The following is a 27,333-nucleotide window of genomic DNA, read 5'->3' on the forward strand; positions in this document are numbered from 1 at the left end:
ACATGCTCACACTGCCACCCACATGTCATGCCTGTAAATCAGAGGATCAAGTTGCACTAAAAAGAAGTGCAGCAGAGACTGTGGGATAGAAGTAAAGACTCTTCACACTGTCTTCTTTTCAAATAATCACTCTGGGCCAGACTTGCAATGACAGTAAAAGCAACATACCATAAATAGCGTAAAACTTCTTCTGTCTCTAATCGCATTGCTTATTAGTGGCTTCAGTGGACACTAATGTAAAAGTAAAAAATGAAATTTTAGGAAATGTAGGGGAATCGGTGCTCCTTTATTACCTATGGCTCAGTTGTTGAGGCTCATTTACTGAGCTGGCTGAGTCTCTCTTTAAGTTTGCATCCTTTGTTGTGATGATGGGAAAAGAGATTTCAGCCAGAATGGGAAGCAGATGGCGAACTCATACTTTGTAAAGAAAGTAGGTACAGTCTCTTAATCGGTGTATAAACAGAAGTGGGAGTTGGTGAGAGTGCTCAAGAGGACAGCATTGTGAGAGTGCACCGAGGACTCAAGCATTGTTAGCAAGGTTAGAGAATAGGCGAGCAGAATCCTTGGTCATGTTTCCTTTGAGTTGAAGTTTTAAAAGTGTCATTGTTATTGTTCTGCTAATGGGAAAAAATATATTATTTTGTGTGCATCAGTGGCGGCTGCTCGTCTTTCAGACAGGGGAAGCTCATTGTCGGCTTACATAAAAAAAAAAAAAAAAAAAAAGAATTAAGAAAATGCTCAGTGACCTTATCGTACCAAGTAGGCGTCTTTTCCAGGGACTGGACCATTGTCCTCTCAATATCCATCATAGCTAGGCTGCTTAGATTGCCTTGGCCCATTGTGTTGTGGGTGTAAGACTTCAGCCTTTTTAAACAACAGATGCTCCTTTCACTCCGACCTAGCCGACAGTTTGATTGATTTAACTATCTACAAAACCATATTAAACTCGAACAAGAAATGATTAAATTATGTAACTGAAACAAGAAAACGCTGAAATTATGTTAAATTGAAACAAGGAAGTCCAATGAGTGTGTTTTATTTACAGCGCAAGAAATGAACAAGTTATTTCGTAGTAGTTTCTCTCTCGATTTCACAGCAGAATGTGCGACGGTATTAAACTGAACTGTGTCAGTGAAGGAGCAGATCTGAAAACAGCTGTCAATCAAACGGGATTCAGCCTTTTGACCGATCTTCCAATCAGCACGTGGAATTCTGGCGTCCAGCCCGGCCGAGCTTCGCCCACAGCTCCATTCACCCCTAGAGATGCCCAGCGTCCGGGGGCGGGACAACATCGTGGCATTTATCCAATTACCGTCCAGTTTTGATGCAATGAAAAAAACTGTTCCACTCAGTCCCATTGAAGCCCAGAGACGCCCGCAGTCTACGGACAAATGCACTGAGCAGAGATCGAATGAGAAAACAGCGCAATGGGAATGGAGGAGAAGTGAACAACATCGCGTCCGTTGGTTTGTGATAAAGCTGATTCTGAACAAAGTCATCTTTAAGATGAACGTGTTCTAACGCATTTGTAGTCAATGAAATGTCAACACAGCCGTACATATTTAACCATTTAATTTTCGTAATTTTAGGGGAAGCTGGGCTTCCCTTGCAGTCTATGAGAAATCACCACTGGTGTGCATATTGCCAGTCTAATGGTATTGCTTGAATAAAAAAATCAGTTCAGTTCGAATTGAGGAAACTGTCGGGAATTTAAAGGTGCGGGAGACTTTCATGACCAATTTTTCATCAAATCTGTCAAACCTCAGTCATAGCCTAAGTATCATGAATTTATAAGTCTTTCTGTGATTACTCACCTGACTCTCTTGCATTACAGTGAACGATTTCTTAGTGCCGTCCACCCTAAACAAACCATGTGTTTACAAACAGAGCCAGGAGGTAACTCGGGCATCTTCGGAATTTTGTCACGACGTGCATTGTAGGAAACGCCGGTTCGCGCCGCTGTCTGGCAGTAGACACGACGCGGAAACGGCAAGAGCACCCTTCCCTCTATGCATATCCCTCCAGCCGTTTCCACGTCATGTTTGTTTCATCCATATAATATCATATGGTCACGCTGGCGCTGCTGCTGCCAGGTGCTTCCCACAATGGACGTCGCGACAAAATTCTGAAGATGCCCGAGTTACTTCCCGGCTCTGTTTGTAAACACATTGTTTGTTTATGGTGGATGACACTTTGAAATTGTTCACCGTAATGCAAGAGATTCAGGTGAGTAATCACAGAAAGACTTACGGAGTCGTGATACTTAGGCTATGACTGAGGTTTTACAGATTTGATGAAAAATTGGTCACAAAAGTCTCCCACACCTTTAACGAGGCAGTGAAATGAAAAAAAAGAAAAAAATAATCCAGCACTCATGGAAAAAACATCCCTTCATTTACAGCCAAGTTTCACAGAATCAAAGTTCAGTACTTTTCCTTTTTATTCCTCTGTGCCGGAGTCAGGCGTAGCTGTAGGCATTATGTTGTTAGGTACACAATACCGCAATAACGCTGCGACAGAATATCTTACCTTGAATGTTCAGTTAGACTGAAGGACGAACTGATAACTCACTGAATTTGTGGTGAAAAGTCAAGGAATTATTGCTAATACACATAACCTGACAATACCCTCAATTAATCTGTCAAAAATTCACACAGTTTCATAGGAAATGGTCAAGGGTCCATTCATTGTTTTCTATATATACACCGTTTTGGCTGTTCTTCAAGTCCCACGTCACTGTTGAAAAAAAAAAAAATGAATCACCGGAATAATAAATGTTACAATTTAGTGTTAAAATAACACAAACCTTTCACCAAAAATATACTTAATGCCTTTTATTAAATCCCATCCTTCATTCTTCCTGGTACATGTATTATATTAGTTTTTCCATTAACCAAAAAGTTAATGTGGTAATTAGAATGTACCTCTGTTTTTGGTCTCTACCGGCTCCAGAATAACTCCTGTCTTATTAACTGCTAAATACTCATGTTCACCATCTCTTACTTGCCCGTGTTGTCCATCATGTGCTTGGTGCGTGGGGATGCAGCAAGATTTTCGAGCTTTCTCACTGAAAACAGCTGCCTCTGTGTGAAAATTATACTGATGAGACGGTGAGACTGAAGCACAAAAGCGGAGCTGCCGGTCAGAAAATAAAATCAAAGATCCGACGTACCCAGTTTTAGATTTTATGGTGGCAATGCATGATTTAGTGCAATTTTTGTTTGCATGGCAGGAGTTTTGATTTTACCTTTTTGTGAAACGCTTCCTAAATTGAGCTGTCAAATCTGCGCAGGTTGTGGTGCGTGGCGCCTCACAGGGCACGCTATTTCTACTGTGAGCATTTTAAGCATTCATTGTACATCTATAACTTCTCACTTAAACTATGCCTAAGCCTGGCGGGTGAAAAAAATCCATTCCTACATGGTCACATTTAATTCCCTTCATCATTTTTCAACTGGAATGAGTGAAATTGCTCCTTACCATCAGCAACTTTGCTCATTAAGAGCTTGGAGAACATTTAAATATTTCTATTTAAAGCGCCTTCCCAGCAATTCCCAAAAGCCTATTTTACGCTTCTCCAGTAAGTGGATTAAACTGAATTAAAAATGAAAAGAAAAAGGGAAAGACTTTTTGTAGTGCCTTTTATGTTTGGTGAAATATAGCTTATGTTTTATATCAGACAAATAAGTATACTGCAGATACACCTTTAGCGCAAGCTGGCTAATTGATTTAGCTCACTCTGAACGTAAAAGAGGAGGAAAATGTAGAGAATAATAATAAAATCACACTCTTGGCTCTCACGTTGAGACTCCCCGGTGAAGCTGCCATACTTTATTTGTCTTTTTTGTCATGTATTTCCTTTGCTTTCCCATCTTTCCTCATCAGACCTGTGTGTTCTTACGGTGTTATTATTTTCCATCAGTCAAAATAGCTTCCTTCCAGAACGCGCTTTCCTTTTAAACATACTTGTTTTTGATTACTCTCAAAGCAGCCCAGACAACGTTTCAAAGAGCAGACTCTTTCTCGAGTTGCTCTGCACAGTTGCAGATATGAAGCATAGGCACAAGTTGTGTTATCATTCTATATATTTGTTATGTGTGTATCGATTTTACAATATGTGAAGACTTGACATTTCTGAAAATGACTGTCCGTCGCTTTTGTTATGGTAATTTTCCACAGTTCCAAAGTCCATACTAAAGAAACACATTATTGGACCCTGCATCCAATTATTGAGACTCAACAAGAGATTACGTGGCAAGGTAGCCTGCTAAATATTCAGACATTCAGTCCGTATTCTTGAATATTGAATCATTTCTATTCAGATTCAGTACAATTCATTTGAACGCACAAAGAGCATAAAGCTTTTCCATCGGGTCTGGCCAATTGATACAGACAACAAAACCCAACCATTTTTATAGTCAATAGGGACTTTTCTTTTGTTGGTCGCCTTTGTTCCTTTCAACAGACTTTGATGAATTTGTTTCCCTTCATTGGCAGTGATTTGACAGGCTGAGCGTGCAAGTTAATGTCCTTATACTGTAAAACTGAAGCACCTCTCACAGCTTACACATACATTCGCACATGTCCGCCATGAGCACATGTGCGAACAGATATGCGACAGACAGGCCAATCTTCCTGTTAGGTAAGCCAAGGTAAAATGGCTAATTGGTGTGCAATGTGTGAATGGCATATTGACACTTACACAGAGGTTTAGGGTGACATCTTGCCTTTCCTTGAGGTGCGTAAGTGAACAGAGACTGATGTATGGGAAGACCATAGCGCTATAAAATTTGAGATGAAAAGGCTGTGGCTGTGTCCTTGACTAGAGTAACTACACAGAAATGCTTGCACCATCCTAAGCGATACGTGTGCAGTCACTCTAAAAAGGCAGATTACTAATAAATGCGATAAACCTCACTCCTCTTTGTTCTCTCTCCCTTTCCTCTGTGTTAACTACCTCTCCCTGCAGTCATGCCGCGTTTTGCTGAACAAGTGGAGGTAGCTATCGAGGCACTGAGTACAAACCCCCCGCAGGCCTTTGAGGAGAACGAGTTCATTGATGCATCGCGTTTGGTCTACGATGGAGTCCGTGACATCAGGAAAGCTGTCCTAATGATAAGGGTATGTCCACTACCTGCTCTTAAGGGTAAAAGGATTCACTAAGTAAAGATTCAACCAAAGCTAGATGGGAAAGAAATATGTTTGGGAATGCTAACAAGTGCAGTAACTTCCTCTAATTACTTCTATCATCCTCTACTTTCTTTAAACATTTATTTCTTAATCACCCCGCCCCCTGAAGGGGAGGCGAGGTATTGTTTTTGGTTCGGTTTGTCTTTGTTTGTTAACACTCTAGCAGCAAAACTACTGGTTGAATTCAGACCAAATTTGGTTTATAGATTGCCAGTGACCCAGAATAGATCTGACTACATTTTGGGAACAGTAGGTCAAAGTTCAAATTTTTTATGAATTTGTAAAATCTTTTTTATTTTTCCCCATTTACTTATAATGGGCGAAATTTCACATGTATGTAGCAGCAAAACTATTGGTTGAATTCATGCCAAATTTGGTCTATAGATTGCCAGTGAAGCAGAATAGATGTGATGACATTTTGGGAAAAGTAGGTAAAAGTTTACATTTTTTATGAATTTGTAAAATCTTTTTTTTTTCCTATTTATATATAAGGGGTGAAATTTCACATGTCTGTAGCAGTAAAACTATTGGTTGAATTCATACCAAATTGGGTTTATAGATTGCTAGTGACCCACAATAGATCTGATTACATTCTTGGAACAGTAGGTCAAATTTAATGTCTTTTTTATTAATTTGTAAAATTTTTTTTTCCCCCATTTACTTATAATGGGCAAAATTTCACATGTATGTAGCAGTAAAACTATTGGTTGAATTCATGCCAAATTTGGTCTATAGATTGCCAGTGAAGCAGAATAGATGTGATGAAATTTTGGGAAAAGTAGGTAAAAGTTGACATTTTTTATGAATTTGTAAATTCTTTTTTTTTTTTCCATTTACTTATAATGGGTGAAATTTCACATGTATGTAGCAGCAAAATGATTGGTTGAATTCATACCAAATTGGGTTTATAGATTGCCAGTGGCCCAGAATAGTTCTGATTACATTTTTGGAACAGTAGGTCAAAGTTAAAGTTTTTTATGAATTTGTAAAATCTTTTTTTTTTCCTATTTATATATGAGAGGTGAAATTTCACATGTCTGTAGCAGTAAGACTATTGGTTGAATTCATACCAAATTGGGTTTATAGATTGCTAGTGACCCACAATAGATCTGATTACATTCTGGGAACAGTGGATCAAATTTAATTTCTTTTTTTTAATTAATTTGAATTTTTTTTTTTTTTTTTTTTTTCCTATTTACTTATAATGGGCAAAATTTCACATGTATGTAGCAGCAAAACTATTGGTTGAATTCATGCCAAATTTGGTTTATAGATTGCTAGTGACCCAGAATACTTCTGATTACATTTTGGGAACAGACGGTCAAAGTTAAAATTTTTTATGAATTTGTAAAATCTTTTTTTTTTTTTCCATTTACTTATAATGGGTGAAATTTCACATGTATGTAGCAGTAAAACTATTGGTTGAATTCATTCCAAATTGGGTTTATAGTTTACCAGTGACCTAGAATTGATGTGATGACATTTTTGGAAAGGTAGGCCAAAGTTCCAATTTTTTATGAATTTCTAAAATCTTTTTTTTTTTTCTTCCCATTTACTTATAATGTCCAAAATTTGTCTATGCTGTCTATGTCTATGCTGACATCAGCACACGCATAGACATGATGACATCAGCTGGATTCAGGCCAAAATAAAATACAATACGTGCGAGGGGTAAGGTTTGTTGTGCCTGGCACCACTTGTTTTACAAATGTCTCTCCTCTAAGCTTCAATGACATCTAACAGTGACGTTGCATATTCCAGTGTTACACCCACCTCTCCCTCCTTGACGGAGCTCATGAAAAATACAGAAATCCTGTTTTAGAGTCAATGTTTAACCTTTCTGGATTTTTAGGTAAGGTGATATTAACTCTATGATGGAAATGCTGTCCTTAAGGCTGGATAATACCCATTACATAATTTAAAAAGTCTATTCAAAGCTACTGTACAAACATTGTAGAGCAGTATGGAGCACTCAATTAAAGGCAACCCACTCCCTCTATAGATATAAATGTCTCATTTGAAGGTACTGAAAACACAATAATTGTTACTTCTAGGTGAATATGTATCAATTAACACATTATTATGAATATTCTATTCTATTACTGTAATTTGAGCCATGTAATTTCCCCTCAGTCTTACTAACCAGGACCATGAACAGCTACAAAACAGGATATTTATTCATGAATCCTATGATTGCACTAAACAATTTCTATTTAGAGTGAAAGAACTGTTGTAATGTCCTTACATAGTGTTTCCAAGTGAAACAGAGCATGTGGTTGGATTTAGTTACACGATAAGTTTAAATACACCTTTCCAGATGTCACTGATCATTTAGAAGTGGGTACGGCTTAGACAATAAAGGGCAATAAAGAGCTGTAGAGAGAGTTATGGAGCTGCATGACCTCTGCACACCCCCCACACCAGTGCTGTTAATTTAGAAGGAGGAGGTTTAAATGAACAAATCAGGCCTAAATTAGATTCTTTAGAAACAAAAACAGTGGAAATCCAAATACACAACTCCTACTAGTACTGCAAGTTGATGCTCAGTGGGGTTTTGTTGTAAATCACTTGTATATTTACCTCATTTTTCCCCAAATTATATTTATTGGATACATTTATCTCACTACACATGGATTCAAGATTCCTTTTTTTGTCTGTTTTTTTGTTTTTTTTGTTTTTTGCACTTTACAGGAGAAAGAGAGAGATTTTACATGAGATAATTATAATTATAATTAAACTGACAGATTTGTTTGTAAAAGGAGGCCAGGCATGTCAAAACTTCAGCCGTAGATGCAGAGTACAGAACAGATATACACTCTACTCTCTTTATACCGCCAACTTCCGTTCACGGCCAAATTGGCAGTATAGCGAAAATGGCGTTACAACGGGTTGCGTCCATAATGTGCATGTCTTTACAATATGATGTCTATGCTGCCTCCGTTAACCCGTTCTAATTGCGTTTCTAAATAAATCTTGATTCTGTTATGTTGTAAGGGATCATTTAAAGTGGGGAAATATTTTAAGCATTATTATACCGTGTCGGGAAATGACACCCCATCATCTTGAGGCTTTGGCTTAATCCCACGTCCTCTTCCCGACATCCTGACCTACTGAGTGTTCTGCGATAAATGAACGGTGGCCGTTCCGTAGACCTACTCGTAGCTTGTCGCGATCAGCGTCTGGCGCGTTTGTTTCAGTGCATTGTTAAAATTTATGTGTACTCGATGGCAATCACGCTGGCGGTATAACGGTCGGGAAATCAATGGTATAAGTGTTGTTTGTGCATGGAACTGGGTTGGCGGGTGGCGATAGGCGGAAATGGCGGTAGCTAATGGAATAATGCATTGGGGATTTTTGTGCAATGGTTTTGGTCGGCGGTGAGCGAAAATGGCGGTATAACGGCGGGTGGTTTAACGAGAGTAGACTGTATTAAACAGGGTCCGTATGAAGCAGAGCAAATGCATGAAAAACAATCAAATATAGTTGTATATATGGATACAGGGTGGGGAAGCAAAATTTACAATATTTTGAGGCAGGGATTGAAAGATGGTGTATGACCAATTAGTTTATTGAAAGTCATGAGAATTTATTTGCCACAAGAAAATTTACATAATAGAAAATGTTTTTATTCTATGTGTCCTCCTTCTTTCTCAGTAACTGCCTTCACACACTTCCTGAAACTTGCGCAAGTGTTCCTCAAATATTCGGGTGACAACTTCTCCCATTCTTCTTTAATAGTATCTTCCAGACTTTCTCGTAATAGTTTTGCTCATAGTCATTCTCTTCTTTCCATTATAAACAGTCTTTATGGACACTCCAACTATTTTTGAAATCTCCTTTGGTGTGACGAGTGCATTCAGCAAATCACACACTCTTTGACGTTAGCTTTCCTGATTACTCATATGGGCAAAAGTTTGTGAAAAGGTATGGATAATAGTGTTAGGTATGATTATGACATCAATATATGTTTGGTTTCAAAACAATTGATGTAGTGCCTGCTGAGAAAAAACAACTAAATGTTCATTGTAAATTTTGCTTCCCCACCCTGTACATAGAAGCAATGTTGGGAATAACAGTCTTAAAAATAGCGACGTTACTAACGCCGTTATTGTTTTCCAGTAATGGGTGATCTAATGAATTACTATTTGAAACATCACAACGCCGTTACCGTTACCGGCACTAAAATGTGGCGCGTTAGTTTGCACTGATATCTAACAGCAGTTATCCGTCCTGGCTCGCTCAGCCAGGCACGAGAGGTGTGACGTTCACAGATGAGTCGAGTCTTTTAAACGACTCTTTTCAGTGAACGATAAGAACCGATTCGTTTATGAGCCATTCTTATATTCAAATGATTTGTGTGTGTCACCTGTGTGTCCATGAGTCTGAGTTGTCCACGCTGCCTTCACCTGAACGACTAATGACATGTCCGAGTTTGAGTTGTCCGCAGCACACCCCATGCGCTTGAACGCAGCTACGTGCACAGCTAATTTAGGGGAGGAGTTATCATTGAGGCCAGCTGACTGGACTGAAGACATTTATACTGGATCAGGGAGGAGCGACTGAAAAAAGTGGAGATGTGGGATTAACTGGAGGAGCATCTTCTTCCTATAAATGCAGATATGCACTTCTGTGGTGGAAAAGCCGGGCCCTGGTGTACCCCAGTCTCACCAAAGTCATGGTATTCAGCACCTGTCTGCTGTTCTACTCTATGCAACTGGCCCGTGAAACACACACAAAACTCAGTTTCCTTTTACATATTTGAAGGTTTTTCAAAAAAGTAACGCAATAATTACTTTCCCTGGTAAATAATTACATTTATGAAGGAGTAATTCCGTTACTAAGTCAGTTACTTTTTTTGGGAAAGTAACTAGTAACTATAACTAATTACTTTTTAAAAGCAATTTACCCAACAATGCAAATAAGTCAGTGTTTCTGGAGTTAGGACCTCTGTAGATTATTACATTCTCTTTGCGCTATGAAAAAAAAAAAAAAAAGGGTGACAAAAACCTCTACTCTGCTTCATTTAGCCCAGGGTTAGAACTTACATGTATTTTTCATTTCATTGTGTTTTAAAGGAATTCATGCTAGCATATGTACATATAATCATGGACAAAAACATACAGTGGATTAACATATGATGTATATTAATGAACACTTCTATATATCTGTGTAAAACCACATTATACTGCTAATGACTATTAAAAAAATTAAAATAATCACACACTCACTAGAGTCATACCCTTGTGAACTTATTATGACACATATTTGGATGCTGTAACTGTACATGTGGGATGGTATTAATGTGCCAACTGTGCTGTTTTTGATAGCTGATAGTGGATCTAAATTTAACATAATTATGTTTGCCTAAGGAGGAAAAAATCACGCTACAAATTTGAAATTCATTCACATTTAAAAAGTCACAGCCATCACATGAACTGCTGAACAAAGCTGGCAGAACATTGTACAGCATGTCACAATAAAAACACTGCATAACAACTTGATACAAGCAGCTCCACTGCCTCACACACTAATGTTACAGTATCTGCATTTTTCACCCTAACTGGCCCTTCTCTCTTCACCATGTAATTCATTTATTCAACTTTATGCAGGCTGGAAGGTTTCCCAGTGCAGCTCTGGAAAAAATCTAATTATGGAAAATAATTTGATGTTGGTAAATAATGTAAAACAGGCAGCTTTGAACTGCCCGAGACCAGCTGGCTTCATAATCCCATCCAAGTTCAATTACTTTCTGAGGAAACAACTTGGAAGATCCTTGCTTTGCATGTTGTCTAACTCCATCATATAGATAGCAAACGTTGATGCCAAATGTAATAGTTTTTATGCACACATTTTTATGTGTCGGTGTTATTTTTCTTCCACTTAAGCTGAGCTACGGTACAGCACAGATCTTAAGCGTAGTCAGTGGATTAAAAAAAACAATTCTCCACAGTGTTTAAAAACTGAAGCATATCTTGGACGTAATATAGACTTATAAAGTTCTCAAAAATATAGTTTTGTACCTTTATAAGCCCTGACAAATACATGCATATAGAGTAAAGTAGCAGCACACAGTGGCAGAATAAAACAGATACGATAATAATCAATATTTTTTAGGGGAAGCTGCAGATCTAGACAAAAGGTCTGTCTCTGAAAAAAAGTTCAGTTTTTAGCCGGCGTGCAGACTCAAAATCAAATATAAATCCATAAGGTTTAAAGAGTATCAGCCACAGAGACACTCAAATACAAAATAATTGCAATGTAAGTCAGATGTGAAATAAGGTATCCAGGGTTGTGTGGTTCACATGTAGGTGTGTTTTACCATGTGGTGCAGAAGTGTTTCTTAATATGGCCTGGGTCAGACTTTATCTGTCTTTTCTGGCCTTAACAGTCCTGGACAACCTGTCTCACAAAGCCCATTAACACTTCCATTACCCTTTATTTGCGACCCAGCTACCCAGTGGTCTGTCACATCCTTTCTATGGGCTGACAACGTGAAGTGCTTTAACGAACAGCAGTGGATCAGATGGATTTTATTTAACAAATGGATCTATTAAATTTTTTGCTTGATACTATTTTAAACAACAATAACATAGTGTGATTTTAAAACCTGTTTTCAGAGTGTGCTGCCAACCTCTTGGTCAGGTTGCACTTGTAAAAGAGATCTCGATCTCAATGGAACTCTGGGTAAATAGAAGTTTAACCCATAAAGATCCAGCGCTACTTTTGCGGCAGTTCCAAAATTGTTTTTTCTTTATATTTGACTTTTCTTAAGGGATTTATCACCTTTTATTATAATATCATCCTCTGTATTTTGTGTTTTTCCAGTGAAAATCACATATTTTTCTCTATTTAATTGACTGATCATGTAGATGTTCACAAAAACTCAGATTAAAGTTGAGGGTTATTAAATCAGAAACACAGAAAACTCAAGAAAAAGTGAATTTGTCAATCAAATCTATCATTAACTGAACAGAAACCAAGTGTCTCCATCCACTATCATTGATTCAACTCCATGGGTTTTACTGGTGAATCAGTGTTGTAGAAAATGACGGTGTTTCCACGGTAGCTATGAAGCCTCTGAACATCCAAATGGGTCATATGTGATGAACATGAAAAGATGACAAACTACATTTTACATCAATTATTTATATGTATTGATAGGATTAATGGATGAACAGGTATTATTTAGATTAGTAGATGCTTCTGGTCATCACTAGCTGTTTGGGTCTTAATTTTGATCGCTTAATAAAAAATAAATGAAAAAGATGTCATCAGAACACGTAACATTCAACAGCAACTTAAAACAACAAACACAAAGTTGAACTCAAATGCAATTTATATAAAAACCAAACTATACAATGTCAACATAATACACAGTGTCAATTAATACTCTATAGAGACTTGGTGGCAGTGCTCTTTACAGGGGTCGCTGTGACAGAGCTGTGAACTCAGGTCTTTTTAAATGTCAGCGTCATGTAGGAGTGATGTCTTTACACATGTACATGTTTTGATCTGATCCTCTGAACTTGCCCCGCTCTGCAGTACGTTCACTATCCACCACAGGTTGCCATGGTGATGAAAGCTCAGTAAAGATTCAGTTTTCTTCATGAGAAAAAACTCACATAATTGAACTCAGCCTTCATATAGGCACAAGATGAGAATTAAAACCCTAAGTAATCATTTAGCCACTACATTTGATTAAAAAAAAAATATATTACTATCTATTTTGTTATTTGACAAGGGATTACATGCATGCTTTGTATAATACATATCACTCTTTTCTGTGCTTTTGCAGTAAGAATTGGTTTAAAAAAGGAAAGAAAGATTGTATAGAGCTTAGAGAACACCTGTAAGGACATAAAGTGATATATTAAGGAACAGATGTACCAACATAAAAACATACCACTTCAATTATTACTCCATTTTCATAATCATTTTCCAGTTAGTTTGACAGACCTGAGACACAGAAATGTGGAAAATATTCAACTCACTCAATCGTTCCATCTACTTTTTTTTTTTTGCTAATGTCACTGTTAACCCTTTGTAGGGCACTCATAGAAATTCTCTAGAATTCAAAATTTCAACCACATTGCAAGATTATTATCGTTAACAAAAGCTAATGAAATGTTCGTGGACAAATTAATTTGTTTTATCAACAATGGAATCCTTTTTTCTCTACTGTCAACAAGAGGGTCCTGCTGTCACCTACTTCCTTTTGATGGAGAAATGTGTTGTTGGTTTGCATTGTATTGACTCAGCTCTTCACTTGTAAAGAAGAGTTGATAACGTTATTTATCTTGTTGCTTTTTTTTTTTTCTTTTCTCTTTTTTTTGCGGGGGGGGGGGGGTCTGGTACGTTTGTTGTATGGTTTGTATATGTTGTGTCTGTGTAGTTCCCTGTGTATGGGTACATGTTTGTGTAAATGTACAGGGTGGGGAAGCAAAATGTACAATGAACATTTAGTTGTTTTTTCTCAGCAGGCACTGCGTCAATTGTTTTGAAACCAAACATATATTGATGTCATAATCATACCTAACACTATTATCCATACCTTTTCACAAACTTTTGCCCATATGAGTAATCAGGAAAGCAAACATCAAAGAGTGTGGGATTTGCTGAATGCACTCGTCACACCAAAGGAGATTTCAAAAATAGTTGGAGTGTCCATAAAGACTGTTTATAATGGAAAGAAGAGAATGACTATGAGCAAAACTATTACGAGAAAGTCTGGAAGATACTATTAAAGAAGAATGGGAGAAGTTGTCACCCGAATATTTGAGGAACACTTGCGCCAGTTTCAGGAAGCGTGTGAAGGCAGTTATTGAGAAAGAAGGAGGACACATAGAATAAAAACATTTTCTATTATATAAATTTTCTTGTGGCAAATTCTCATGACTTTCAATAAACTAATTGGTCATACACTGTCTTTCAATCCCTGCCTCAAAATATTGTAAATTTTGCTTCCCCACCCTGTATAATTTGAAATTAAAAAAAAAAAAGCTAATGAAATGACAAAAACTAGAACTGAAAAAAATTTTTAATTTAATGAGATAAAAAACATAATTAAAAGAAAAAACAATTACTAACTGAAACTGTATTGTGTGCTTACAAAACTAACTAAAATGCATAAAAATTATGAACAAAATTTCCTTCATTTTCATCAATGTCAAATTGATATGAAATCGATTTATTTTGCTTGAGCAATTTTAGCTGGCGGCACCATAAGGCACTTCATGGTCTGTCACTTCTTGTCGCTTGTCGTTAAAAGTCGTCTTCTCGTCCCCAGTCTACCTGGAAACATGGAGACTAAAGTTGGGAGAAAGCAGCAGAGTCTCATCTGAGATTTCTTTGAATACAACGGCGAGATCTGAAAAAAATAATACTAAAACTAAGCATTTAGAAAAAAAACAATAACTAATAAAAACTAGTAAACCTGCTCTAAAAACAAATTAAAACCAACTGAACCTAAATAAAACTAAACTATAATGAAAAGTCCAAAACTATTATAACCTTGCCATAGTGTGTTATTGGAGGAAATAGCTAAACTTTATTACTTTTGTACAATTTTTCAAAATTTTTTATTGTTATGCGGAAAATCAAAGTCAGTGGCGTTACCATATTTGGTTATTTACCTGTAAGTGGCAAAAAATAAATAAATAAATAAATGAAAGACAGAAATTCCAAGAAAGTAATATGTATTTTAGAAGATCCAGACACCTGTCCACATCCACATTGAACATCATTCCTTACATTAGTACCATTACTTCATGGTACCTAACAAAGCTGAGGTGGAGCTCTGAGGTTCATCAGCAATTTTAAATCTCTTACCCATCATTGTCTGCTTTATGATCGTGTAGGATGGTCTTCTTTGTCGGCTCGCAGACTGAGTCACTGGCGTATTTTAATTTATAAATCTATTCTAGGTCTGCTCCCATCCTACCTTCAGACCTACATCAGTCGGAGAACCACAGACTCTTATAATCTGCGTTCTCAGGATCTTTTCTTGTTGTCTGTTCCTAAAGTTACAACTGAACAGGGGAAAAAGGCCTTCAGGTATGCGGCCCCATTCACCTGGAATGAACTACAAAAAGACCTGAAACTGAAGGATCTGGTTTTGTTGGACACTTTTAAGAGGATGCTGTGTGACTTAGAGAGGGAGATAACTGGCTGCAGATGTTTTACCTGACGCACTTTTGTCTACATTTCATGAGCACTTTTTGAGTTGACTTTGGAAGGTTTGACTCGTCTGTGTACTTTTTATGTATTCGTTTTATGTATGGAAGTCTGTCTGTAACTATTTAATGTACTGCTGCCCGTCTTGGCCAGGACACTCTTGAAAAAGAAATTCTTAATCTCAATGAGGTTTTCCTGGTTAAATAAAGGTAGAATAAAAATAAAGAAAAATAAAAAAAGCAGGTACACTCACTGTTCATGCAGAGGTGGACCTTACAGACCCTGGAGACCACATTGGACCTGAGATGGTTGAGTCACTGTCACTGTAACTGTAGCTTTCACTGTCTTGTAAAGTAAGCAGAAATGACCAAAAATAGTCACTTGCCCGATAAAGGGTTAAGGATCATTTTCATCTCAATGTACGGCATGTATAATACAATGTAATGGTTTCATGTCGTCGTCTTTGTGGGGTTTTTGTAATCAAACTGACAACAGGAGGGTGGTTTTATGCTCTCTGTTACTCTGTTACGATTTCAGTTTGTCTGTCATTCTCTGATTGTTTGCCCAACTTTGGCCTTGTGTTCTCACAGACACCAGAGGAGCTGGAAGATGACTCCGACTTTGAACAGGAGGACTATGATACTCGCAGCAGGACTAGTGTCCAGACTGAAGATGACCAGCTTATTGCCGGACAGAGCGCTAGGGTGAGTATATGTTCACCCTCCCCACTGTTCTGCAACTTCTCAAGTCGATCGTAGCCAACTGGAACCAGCAAATAAAAATAATGACAGGAAAAACATCTTAATGTTTGAGAAAAGACAAGGCAAAGCACCCACATGCACTGTGGAAGAGCGTGGTGTTAGCGTAGCGTGATCTCTCAGTAGTAGGTGGAAGTACATCCTACCTGAACACCCACCGCTGTTCCTCAGCTCTACTTAAATTCATCCAACTAGTTCCACTTACACAGCATGAAAGTCCATTTAAATGATACAAACAAGTGAGATTATGTGAAATAAACGCTGCCCAGGGATGGCAGGTGTAAAATTACAATCACAAACTGAGATGTAATTACCAAATCCCCTCAGATAGCTGACAGACATAACAAAATACAATATAGTTCTGTGCCAAGGCCTCCGTTTTGATCACCGGAGCATGGGCGCCTTGCACATTAGCAAATTTTCACTTGGGCCCAGCTTAAAGAACATTAAGAGGGTATCAGTGCTTGTTGCCCTCCAGCAAAACACAGGCCCTAGTGGTGTGTTGCATGTTGAATGGATGGCGGATGGCGGCAGTGTGACTTGGCCCGGTGCCTCTCCTCGTGGCACAGGCCTGTATTCGACTGCTGTGCCTGGGTCTCACACGCACTGGGGGATAATGCACAAAGAAGACAGGAATACATAAAAGCACTGGTGTAGTCCAGGGTACATGGAGTATACCTACTTATTTTTCAGTCAATATTGCGTATACCCACTTCTAAATCCCCCTTATGTGCAACATTCAGTAGTATCTGAGCCAAATTGTCAATTTTTTTCTCCCAGGATGGTGAAGCCATGACCCGCCCTACTCCGCCTCTAATTGGCTAGGACTCGGTACCTTCACTGATTTTGATTGGTTAACTTTAGGTATGAGGACTGATGAGCCAATCAGAGGCAGAGCAGGGCGGGTCATGCCGAGGAAAATATCGCTAACTAGCGCTGGCTACCTCTGGAACCTAATTCCAATGCCACCCCAGTTGATTGACAGGTCACTGCATGTCTTGTTTAAAGATGCGTGATTATTAGAAATGCGAACACGAAAGGCAGAATAAACATCTTTCAAGTGAGTGACAAGTATTGAGATAAAATGCTTTCATTGAATACATTATTCTGAGGTAAGTTTTTTTTTTTTTTAATTCAAGTTTTTATTTGGTTTACAATGCAAAATTTACATATTTTATACATTGATAGTTTGGTTTTTTATAAAACAAGACAAAAAACAAATGAAAAAACAAATGAAAAAACAAAGAGAACAATTGAGTAGCAATTGAACAATGGGCATCAAGTATGTTCTTTTTAAGTATTTATAAAGTCTGTCCACTGTCTCCAGCATTCCTTGAATTTGTCATGGTCCAGTCTTAGTGTAAAGGTGAGTTCTTCCATTTGAGCGATTTCTTTAACAAGGTCCTTCCGTTTGTCCAATGAGGGTGTTTTGTCTGTCAACCATTTCCAAGTGATCACTTTTTTGCTGGCAATCAACATGGTATTCCACAGATATCTTTTACAAAATCCTTTTATACAACCTGGTCGTTTACCTAAGAACATATTCTTAAAACTTACAGGCGTTTTTATTTTCATGACTTTGTCAATACTATTCCCAATTTTTTTCCCAAAAGGGAGATAATTTTGGAGAGCTCCAAAAAATATGATGGTAATGAGCTTTTTTCATCCCACACTGTCTCCAGAATGATGTATCTACATTTGAACCTTTTTGTGCAGGTGTTCTAAAAAAAGCAAATCACATTTTTCCATGCAAATTCTCTCCATCTAAGTGAAGATGTACTTTTCCATATATTTTCTTGTATTTTAGTCCATTCTTCCATATTCAATTCAAAATTACCCTTATTTTCCCACTTTTCTTTGATATAAACCGTACTTTCAGCCCTAATATTTTGTATATCGGTGTGCAGTCTTGATATTAGTCGGTTGTTTGGGTATGATTTATATGATTTCAGTAAAATTCTGAGGTAAGTTTTGAGGTGGTTCCCATATGAGTCATTAGACATTCATGCAGCTGCTTGTGTGACCAGTAAAACCTACAAACTGCTCCTGATCAAGTCATGATAATTTTATAATAGTGAGCAAATACTACTGACGGATTTTTGAGTAAAGTAAATAGAATAGTCTTACACGTCACTGTTTCTAAAACAAGGCGTTTTTCTGGACTACTTAAAAAAAAAAGGCAAAAATTGAAAGTATACCCACTTCTCCGGGGACCACTACACCACTGCATAAAAGCAACAGAGTTCTGTTGTTCTTACATGTATGTACAGTACTGCTGGAGACTTGTGAAGCCTTTCAATAATAGGTCAATAAAAGGTCCTTGCTGCTGTCAGGGAAACCCCTCTGAGGGAAGTCACTGTTGGTATGTCTGTTGTCACTGTGATTTAATTTATTTCTGCTGCCTTTTGTAATGTATTAAAGGGGTCATACTTTGCTAAATCCACTTTTATTAGTCTATGATACATTTATTTGTGTATTTGGAGCCTAATAGTTCATAAAGTTTGAATTTGAACTGCTGCAAAGCTATGTTTATATGAATTTTGGCAAAAATCGAGTGGATTTCTACAACCTGTTTTAATTCCTTCTTAATTTGTTATGTTTTACAACTAGTTACATCATGACATTAACACATATAAGGTCAAGACTTCCGATGAACATTTCTCTGAGTACGACATAATTGTTTGTCGGCAGCAGCAGTTGTAAAATATGTCCAAACTTCAAGTCAATTACCTAAAATGTTTAGTTGTTGGCTGAACAGGACAGAGCAGCACAGTCAACAACCTGGAAGGGGCGGGGCCTGAAGTGGCTCACTTGCATTTAAAGGGCCAGCGCTCAAAACAACCTTTCTGGTGTCATTACTCAGAAATAGGATTGAAGATGGACCTGTGGAGTTGAATTAATGAAGAATTCAGACCCAAGCATAACATTTACAGTTTATGTAGACCACAGGGAAATGTTTTAAAATGCATAATTCCATTTTAAAAAGCAAAATATCACTCCTTTAATTGCACAATTGTTTTTTTTTTTTTTATATCTGATATCCTTAACAGAGTAGTGACTTTGGTTTATCGGTGTATTCCACTGTTGCAAAAATAAAAGTGGTTAGGCAGAGGAAAAAAACCTACTCATTTAAGGTTAAGAAAGAATTGTGGTTAAAGTTAAAAGTCACACATTGTATTGACCGATCCATCCACACACTGACCTCCCCCCTGGGAAATTGTGATGTTCAGCACCGCGGCCTGTATTTGTGTTTAAAAGAAAACTTTTATGGAACATAGCATTAGCTGCATTTGTTGCAAGGTAAATAGAATTTTTAGAAAATAAAATAAAAATAAGCAAACAAAATAGCTCCCTAAAAAAAAAATCAGTAATACCAGTAAAAATGCCATAAATTAGTACTGAAATTTGAGTCTCAATTAGCAGTCCCAGTTCAACAGCACCAGATTGTGATGCAGAAAGCAGACTTTCTCCACGGGACACAAACTGGTGACTACAGACAGGAGAACATTTCAATTTGTGTTTTTATTAGATGCCATGTCAGAGAGAATACAATCGCGGAAAAAATTATTAGACCATCAAATGTCATCAAAAACAACGGTTATGCAATCAAGTACTAACTCCTGTGTGTATCATGTGACTAAAACCAACAGAAAAGAAAACATGGAACGCCTAAAAGCACTGTTTTTGTCAGTACAATGCCATAGATATTGATGTAAGGACTTAAATGATTTTGGTTACTATCAAGAAAACATGGAAATTGGCTAAATGTCAGCTCTGAAATTAAACTCTTATGAGCTATTTTTGTTGTTGTCATTATATTTGTCCAAACAAATGTACGTTTAGTTGTACCAGGCATTAAAATGGACAAGAAACTGAAGAAAACAAGGGGTGGTCTAATAATTTTTTCCGCAACTGTAATGATGAGAGTTACAGTCATAATAAAGAGGCTGAATTTCAGACAATAACGAGTCGATAGAGTAGAACTGAAGTAGAAACCATACACTGAACCACATATTAGAGTAGAACTGAAGTAGAGACCATATATTGAACCACATTTTAGAGTAGAACTACTAGAAACCATACACTGAACCACATTTTAGAGTAGAACTACTAGAAACCATACACTGAACCACATTTTAGAGTAGAACTGAAGTAGAAACCATATACTGAACCACATTTTAGAGTAGAACTAGTAGAAACTATATACTGAACCACATATTAGAGTAGAACTGAAGTAGAAACCATACACTGAACCACATATTAGAGTAGAACTACTAGAAACCATACACTGAACCACATATTAGAGTAGAATTGAAGTAGAAACCACACACTGAACCACATATTAGAGTAGAACTGAAGTAGAAACCATACACTGAACCACATATTAGAGTAGAACTGAAGTAGAAACCATATACTGAACCACATATTAGAGTAGAACTGAAGTAGAAACCATACACTGAACCACATTTTAGAGTAGAACTAGTAGAAACTATATACTGAACCACATTTTAGACTAGAACTGAAGTAGAAACTATATACTGAACCACATTTTAGAGTAGAACTGAAGTAGAAACCATACACTGAACCACATATTAGAGTAGAACTGAAGTAGAAACTATACACTGAACCACATATTAGAGTAGAACTGAAGTAGAAACCACACACTGAACCACATATTAGAGTAGAACTGAAGTAGAAACCACACACTGAACCACATACTAGAGTAGAACTGAAGTAGAAACCATATACTGAACCACATTTTAGAGTAGAACTAGTAGAAACTATATACTGAACCACATTTTAGAGTAGAACTGAAGTAGAAACCATATACTGAACCACATTTTAGAGTAGAACTGAAGTAGAAACCATACACTGAACCACATATTAGAGTAGAACTGAAGTAGAAACCATACACTGAACCACATACTAGAGTAGAACTGAAGTAGAAACCATATACTGAACCACATTTTAGAGTAGAACTAGTAGAAACTATATACTGAACCACATTTTAGAGTAGAACTGAAGTAGAAACCATACACTGAACCACATATTAGAGTAGAACTGAAGTAGAAACCACACACTGGACCACATATTAGAGTAGAACTGAAGTAGAAACCACACACTGGACCACATATTAGAGTAGAACTGAAGTAGAAACCATATACTGAACCACATTTTAGAGTAGAACTACTAGAAACCATATACTGAACCACATTTTAGAGTAGAACTAGTAGAAACCATACACTGAACCACATTTTAGAGTTGAACTGAAGTAGAAACCACACACTGGACCACATATTAGAGTAGAACTGAAGTAGAGACCATATACTGAACCACATTTTAGAGTAGAACTAATAGAAACTATATACTGAACCACATATTAGAGTAGAACTGAAGTAGAAACCATATACTGAACCACATATTAGAGTAGAACTACTAGAAACCATACACTGAACCACATATTAGAGTAGAACTACTAGAAACCATACACTGAACCACATTTTAGAGTTGAACTGAAGTAGAAACCACACACTGGACCACATATTAGAGTAGAACTGAAGTAGAGACCATATACTGAACCACATTTTAGAGTAGAACTAATAGAAACTATATACTGAACCACATATTAGAGTAGAACTGAAGTAGAAACCACACACTGAACCACATACTAGAGTAGAACTGAAGTAGAAACCATATACTGAACCACATATTAGAGTAGAACTACTAGAAACCATACACTGAACCACATATTAGAGTAGAACTGAAGTAGACGACTTGTAGTAAGTGACTGATAACACTGGGTTACAAGAAAATGTTTTTTGCAAGTTGTCTAGATTTTTTCAACTGAATTAGGACCATTTTGCACCGCTAAATCCAAAAATGACATCTGTTTTTCTCAATCAGGTCAGGTTTTTTTGCTAATTTGATTTTGAAAAATTTGATCTTCTCACAAAATTGATTACATTTTTGTGACCTTATCAGTTGATTTTTTTATATAGTTCTCACCCCAAATTGGTTTTAAGAGAAAAAAAATCATTTTCTAACAGGATTTATTTATTATGTATTCACCGCAGATGTAGCAGAATACGTCGGGCTTATTTTTACAAGATCTTCTAGTCGAAGCCATTTCATTCACCTGTAATATTAAAAAAAACATTAATCATACATTGGCAAAAGTAAAGTCTTCAGAACTCGTTTATTGCAAGAAATATGAAAGAATTTTGTATCATATGATGTGAAAATGCCCATAAATGTAAGCAAAAATGTTAAAAAGTCAATATGTAGCATAGTTCAGAAAGTTGACCTGATTGAGCAAAATTAATGTGATTTTTGGATTCAGCACACCAAAATTATCCTAAATCAGCTCAAAAAACTTAAACAATAAATTTGTTGTTGACCAGTGTTATCTGAACAAAACATTAGCTGTAATAAAAACTCATCTCACTCAGCTTTGAATCACATTAACTCCACATAATAAATACATTTCAAATGCATCTGTATTTACTGAAAATGCCACAGTAAAGTAGTAAAAGCAGCACCGGGTATAAAAGTAGGCACTACCTAAAACTACAAAACCAATAAAACAAGAAATACAAATCAAATTAGTCTGGAGCACAGGTGTCAAACATGCGGCCTGGGGGCCAAATCCGGCCTGCCAAAGGGTCCAATCCGGCCCCTGGGATGAATTTGTGCAATCCAAAAATTACACTGAAGATATTAACATTCAAGGATGTTAAAATAATTTTAGGTCAGTTTAATCTAAAAACGATCAGCCCAGTAAAATACTATCATAATAACCTATAAATTATGAAAACTGCAATTTTTTCTCTTTGTTTTAGTGTAAAAAAAAAAAAGTTACGTTACACAAGAATATTTACATTTAGAGACTAGCCTTTTATGAAAAATATGAATATCTGAAATGTCTTAAGAGAAGTATGTGGAATTTTAATAATATTCTCCCTGTTATTTAATGTTTTGTGTATTTGTAGATCCACTGTGATCTCTAAGTTGTGATTTGCATGTATAAATGATAAACTGAGGTGTAATGTTATTAACATTGCACTTATTTTTGTTTGGAATTTTCAGGTTGTTCATACACTACAAATACAAAGTTAAGGATATTTTTAATTTTGGGACTATTTTTTTCAGTTGGGGTTCTTGCACAGCGCTTCTTAGTTTTTTGTGTTTGAATTGAAACACATTTTTAAATTGCCACAGTTTTATTTACAAATGGCAAAAATGACAAAAAAAAAAAAAATGACCCAAAAAAGATGAAATATCCTTAACTTTTTTTTGTAGTGTATTTGTTCATGTTATGTTCAAGTACAATTCGTACATGTAAACATTTTCATTCTGGAATTTTACTTTTTTCACTCAAAAGTTCTTATCCTATTATTTATATTATTTTACTGGTCTGGCCCACTTTAGATCATATCAGGCTGTATGTGGCCCCTGAACTAAAATGAGTTTGACACCCCTGGTCTAGAGGGATCACAAACTTATAACAAACCAAATAATAACCTTAATAGTTTTGATTAATTGTGCACTGTGTTACTATGGTGCACCAAAGCCATGGATTTCAACCATGGACAGATAGTCTCCCAGTTTTTATTCTAGCTGCATTTCCTGTCCTTGGCCATAATACGGCTCGCTGTTTCCTCTCTTTCCTCCATGCTTCGCTGTTTTGTATACTGGTAGTTTGTTTTTTGCCATCGCACCCTTAACCTGCGGAATTCCCTGTCACAGTTCGATTGACACCATCCCACAGTCCGGCCCGCCCCCTGCACCCTGATGACAGCGCTCACTGTCCCTGCTCTGTCAACACAGGCAACTGATAAATGTCAGATAATAAAACACGCATTTCCGAACTGTTGCCTGACTGGTAATAACAATGCAGGACAGCAACTCAATTTGTGGGACGTGTGGAAAATAATAAAAATGCGGGACTGTCCCACACAAAGCGGGACATCTGGTCACCCTAATCAGAGTGGATGGATTCACACTGAGGGACAAAGTAATCGATCTAAACAACACTTCTTCAAGGCCAAAATGATGCCCTTGTATGAGTGCAGTGGTTCTGAACAGAGAAATAAAAGTAAAACATAACGTGCTGTACACTTTTAATAACCCTCGGCCAATTATAGTGTAAGATTCTGTTGAAAGTTACTGCCCTATCATTTAGATTAGATTGTCGTTGTGTAAAACATATTACATATATATTTATATTATTTATGTTATGAAAGTACTCAGATATTATAACTGCACAAGGCTATCTGACCTTGAAAAAATAGGTCAAGGTCACGTATTTTCAATAGGCTTCTGCTCCATGCCAAGATGCATCCACAGTATAAATTTGGAGCAGATATGTCCATGCATTCTTCAGATAATGCGATTACGTTTTTGAATGGACAGACAGACAGACGACAAAACGATTACAAGACCCCTTGGCTGAGAGGTAAAAACGAAAAGTTGATTAGAAGAAACAAAAAGTTCCTCATGAAATTGAGAGTTTTTTTTTAAACAGGAAGTGGCGACTTGTGCCATTTCCACCCATAAAATGCAGATTTGAATATATTTGTTGATTATATTTTATTAATGTAGTTTTGTTTTTTTTTTTCTCATGTGCATCATCACTAGCATTTATGTGTTTCGTTTCGCTCGGGTCATATTCACAGTTGCAGCACTTGACCTCATTTAAATAAGATCCATCGAGTGTTTGTTTTTTTTTTCCCAAAGTAATTTTTTTTCATTGTTTAAACAAGAAGAAGAACATTAACTCACTGTACTTGTTTCTGGTATTAAAAGAAAGTATGGCAGTGTTTCCTGTGGAATTGATCTGTTGGTGTGGCAGTGTGTAATTGTGGTGGTGGTGGTGGGGGGGTGTATAGTGTGGTAGCAGTGCCATAGCAAAACCTTACCAGTGGAAGTGCTTTATGGTATACAAAAGGTAAACTGTGGATGAATGAAATAGAGATAGATAGATAGATAGATAGATAGATAGATAGATAGATAGATAGATAGATAGATAGATAGATAGATAGATAGATAGATAGATAGATAGATAGATAGATAGATAGATAGATAGATAGATAGATAGATAGATAGATAGATAGACCACTTAACTGAGAAATTACACTGGTCAGCAACAAATTTATTAAGTTTTTTGAGCTGATTTAGGATAATTTTGGTGTGCTGAATCCAAAAATCACATTAATTTTGCTCAATCAGGTCAACTTTCTGAACTATGCTACATATTGGCTTTTTAACATTTTTGCTTACATTTATGGGCATTTTCACATCATATGATACAAAATTCTTTCATATTTCTTGCAATAAACGAGTTCTGAAGATTTTACTTTTGCCAATTTATGATTAAATGTTTTTTTTTAATATTACAGGTGAATGAAATGGCTTCGACTAGAAGATCTTGTAAAAATAAGCCTGACGTATTTTGCTACATCTGCGGTGAAATGATTTTTTTTTCTCTTAAAACCTATTTTGGGTGAGAACTATATAAAAAGTCAACTGATAAAGTCACAAAAATGTAATCAATTTTGTGAGAAGATCAAATTTTTCAAAATCAAATTAGCAAAAAAACCCTGACCTGATTGAGAAAAACAAATGTCATTTTTGGATTGCAAAATGGTCCTAATTCAGTTGGAAAAAACCTAGACAACTTGCAAAAAAACATTTTTTTTTTTGTAACCCAGTGTTATCTTTAACATACCATAATAGTAACTGAAGAAATAAGTCCATAAAAAATAAAGAATAAATAAAGTCTGTATAAAATGGAAAGGATGAGTCTTCAGAGATTACCGTAGTGGGTGTCGCCCAAAAAGGGGTCACTGGAAATATCACATCTGAGAAAAAAAAAAAAATAAAAAATCTAAATTGCACGAGTAGCAGCCTGCAACTGAACTAATGAGCAACTTCTAAAAATTTGTCAAATTGAAAACCCAACACTGGACTAAAACAACAGACTCAGGTTTGGGTGCACAATCCCTGCTACAGGAAGACTGTGGGGGTCCTGGGTGTAAAGCGTGTTCAGTTGTTATACATCTACTCCCACAAAGACTCCCGCTGTGTAACATTGCGGGGCCATCTGAGCTTAGACATGGCAACGCAGCCGCACAAAGAAACTTCACACCACTGAACTGTTAACTTATTTTCCTGGCGCTCGACTGCACTGTGAGTGGGCTGCTCTTCTTGGGAACACTTTGAATTTGCAGCGTGTCCTTTTGTCATAACGCGTTACTGTAATGCTGTGATATAAGGTGGATTGAAGGGTGACAAAGCCGAACGTAATGTGAACACGCTCTTAATTAGCTAGCTACGCACACAGAGTAAAGCTCTCGCAATGGTGCCGTGGCGTGTTGTACTGTAGAACTGTTTGTACATTTAGTCGCATGTCGTATCATGTCGTACATACAGTGCATCTGGCACAGTGTCACAGCTTCACACAGTTAATTGATATTGCCTGTTTTGCCACTCATAGACACTGTTATGCCCTCAGAGACTAAACATTTACACACGCACAAGGCAAAGCGCATCCATAAAAGATGTGTTTGCTGCGAACCACTGGTGATCTGCCCGGTCGGCCTTTGCCTGTCGTGTCAGGATAAAGCTTGCCGTCCTCTCACGGTCATGCCAAGTGCACGCCGGTTGCTTTGTGTTTGTATTCAAACAGACGAGAGGAAGCGTAATCCATTTTCTCCATAGGAGCTGACACGAGCACACTGAGGTTTTACAGTCATGATCCGTCCGAGCCCCTCCAGGGTGCGGCTATCACACACAGGACACAGGCGTGATATCTCCCTCTCACTTTCTCAATCTCGCTTCCTCTTACTTTGTCGAAAAAAAAAGAAATCAGATGAAGTCCGGGGTAGTCCCAGGAGTCTTTGTTCCCAGTGCTTTGCCCCCGTGTGGCGCTCCGCTTGTCACTTCTATTACACGTAGGCATAAAGTTAAGTTATTAGAACAAACATGCATAATGAGAAGGCAGGAAAACACACAGGGGAAGGAGGCCCCGTTCATCGTGTCTCTTTCTATTAGAACATGCAGACACTAACTCTTACTATAACACACCACGGATAATGCACAGAGAGCCAAATACAAAGCCCCCCACCCCTCCTCCTGCACACACACACCCAACATCTCTTAACACGGTGATTGGATAACACTGTTGATAGGTCATCCATAAAATTGAACTCTG

At 37.1% G+C, this 27,333-nt stretch overlaps 1 protein-coding gene across 1 annotated transcript in view; it reads left to right on the forward strand.

Moving 5' to 3' along the window:
- Window positions 1-27,333, forward strand: part of ctnna2 (catenin (cadherin-associated protein), alpha 2) — a 602,172-nt gene that overhangs the window by 544,209 nt on the left and 30,630 nt on the right. The window contains 2 exon segments of the mRNA XM_030138923.1: window positions 4,970-5,121; window positions 15,954-16,067. Of these exon segments, the coding sequence (XP_029994783.1) occupies window positions 4,970-5,121; window positions 15,954-16,067 (266 nt within the window).

This window comes from Sphaeramia orbicularis, chromosome 1 (genome assembly GCF_902148855.1).
Source record: "Sphaeramia orbicularis chromosome 1, fSphaOr1.1, whole genome shotgun sequence".
NCBI lineage: Eukaryota > Metazoa > Chordata > Actinopteri > Kurtiformes > Apogonidae > Sphaeramia > Sphaeramia orbicularis.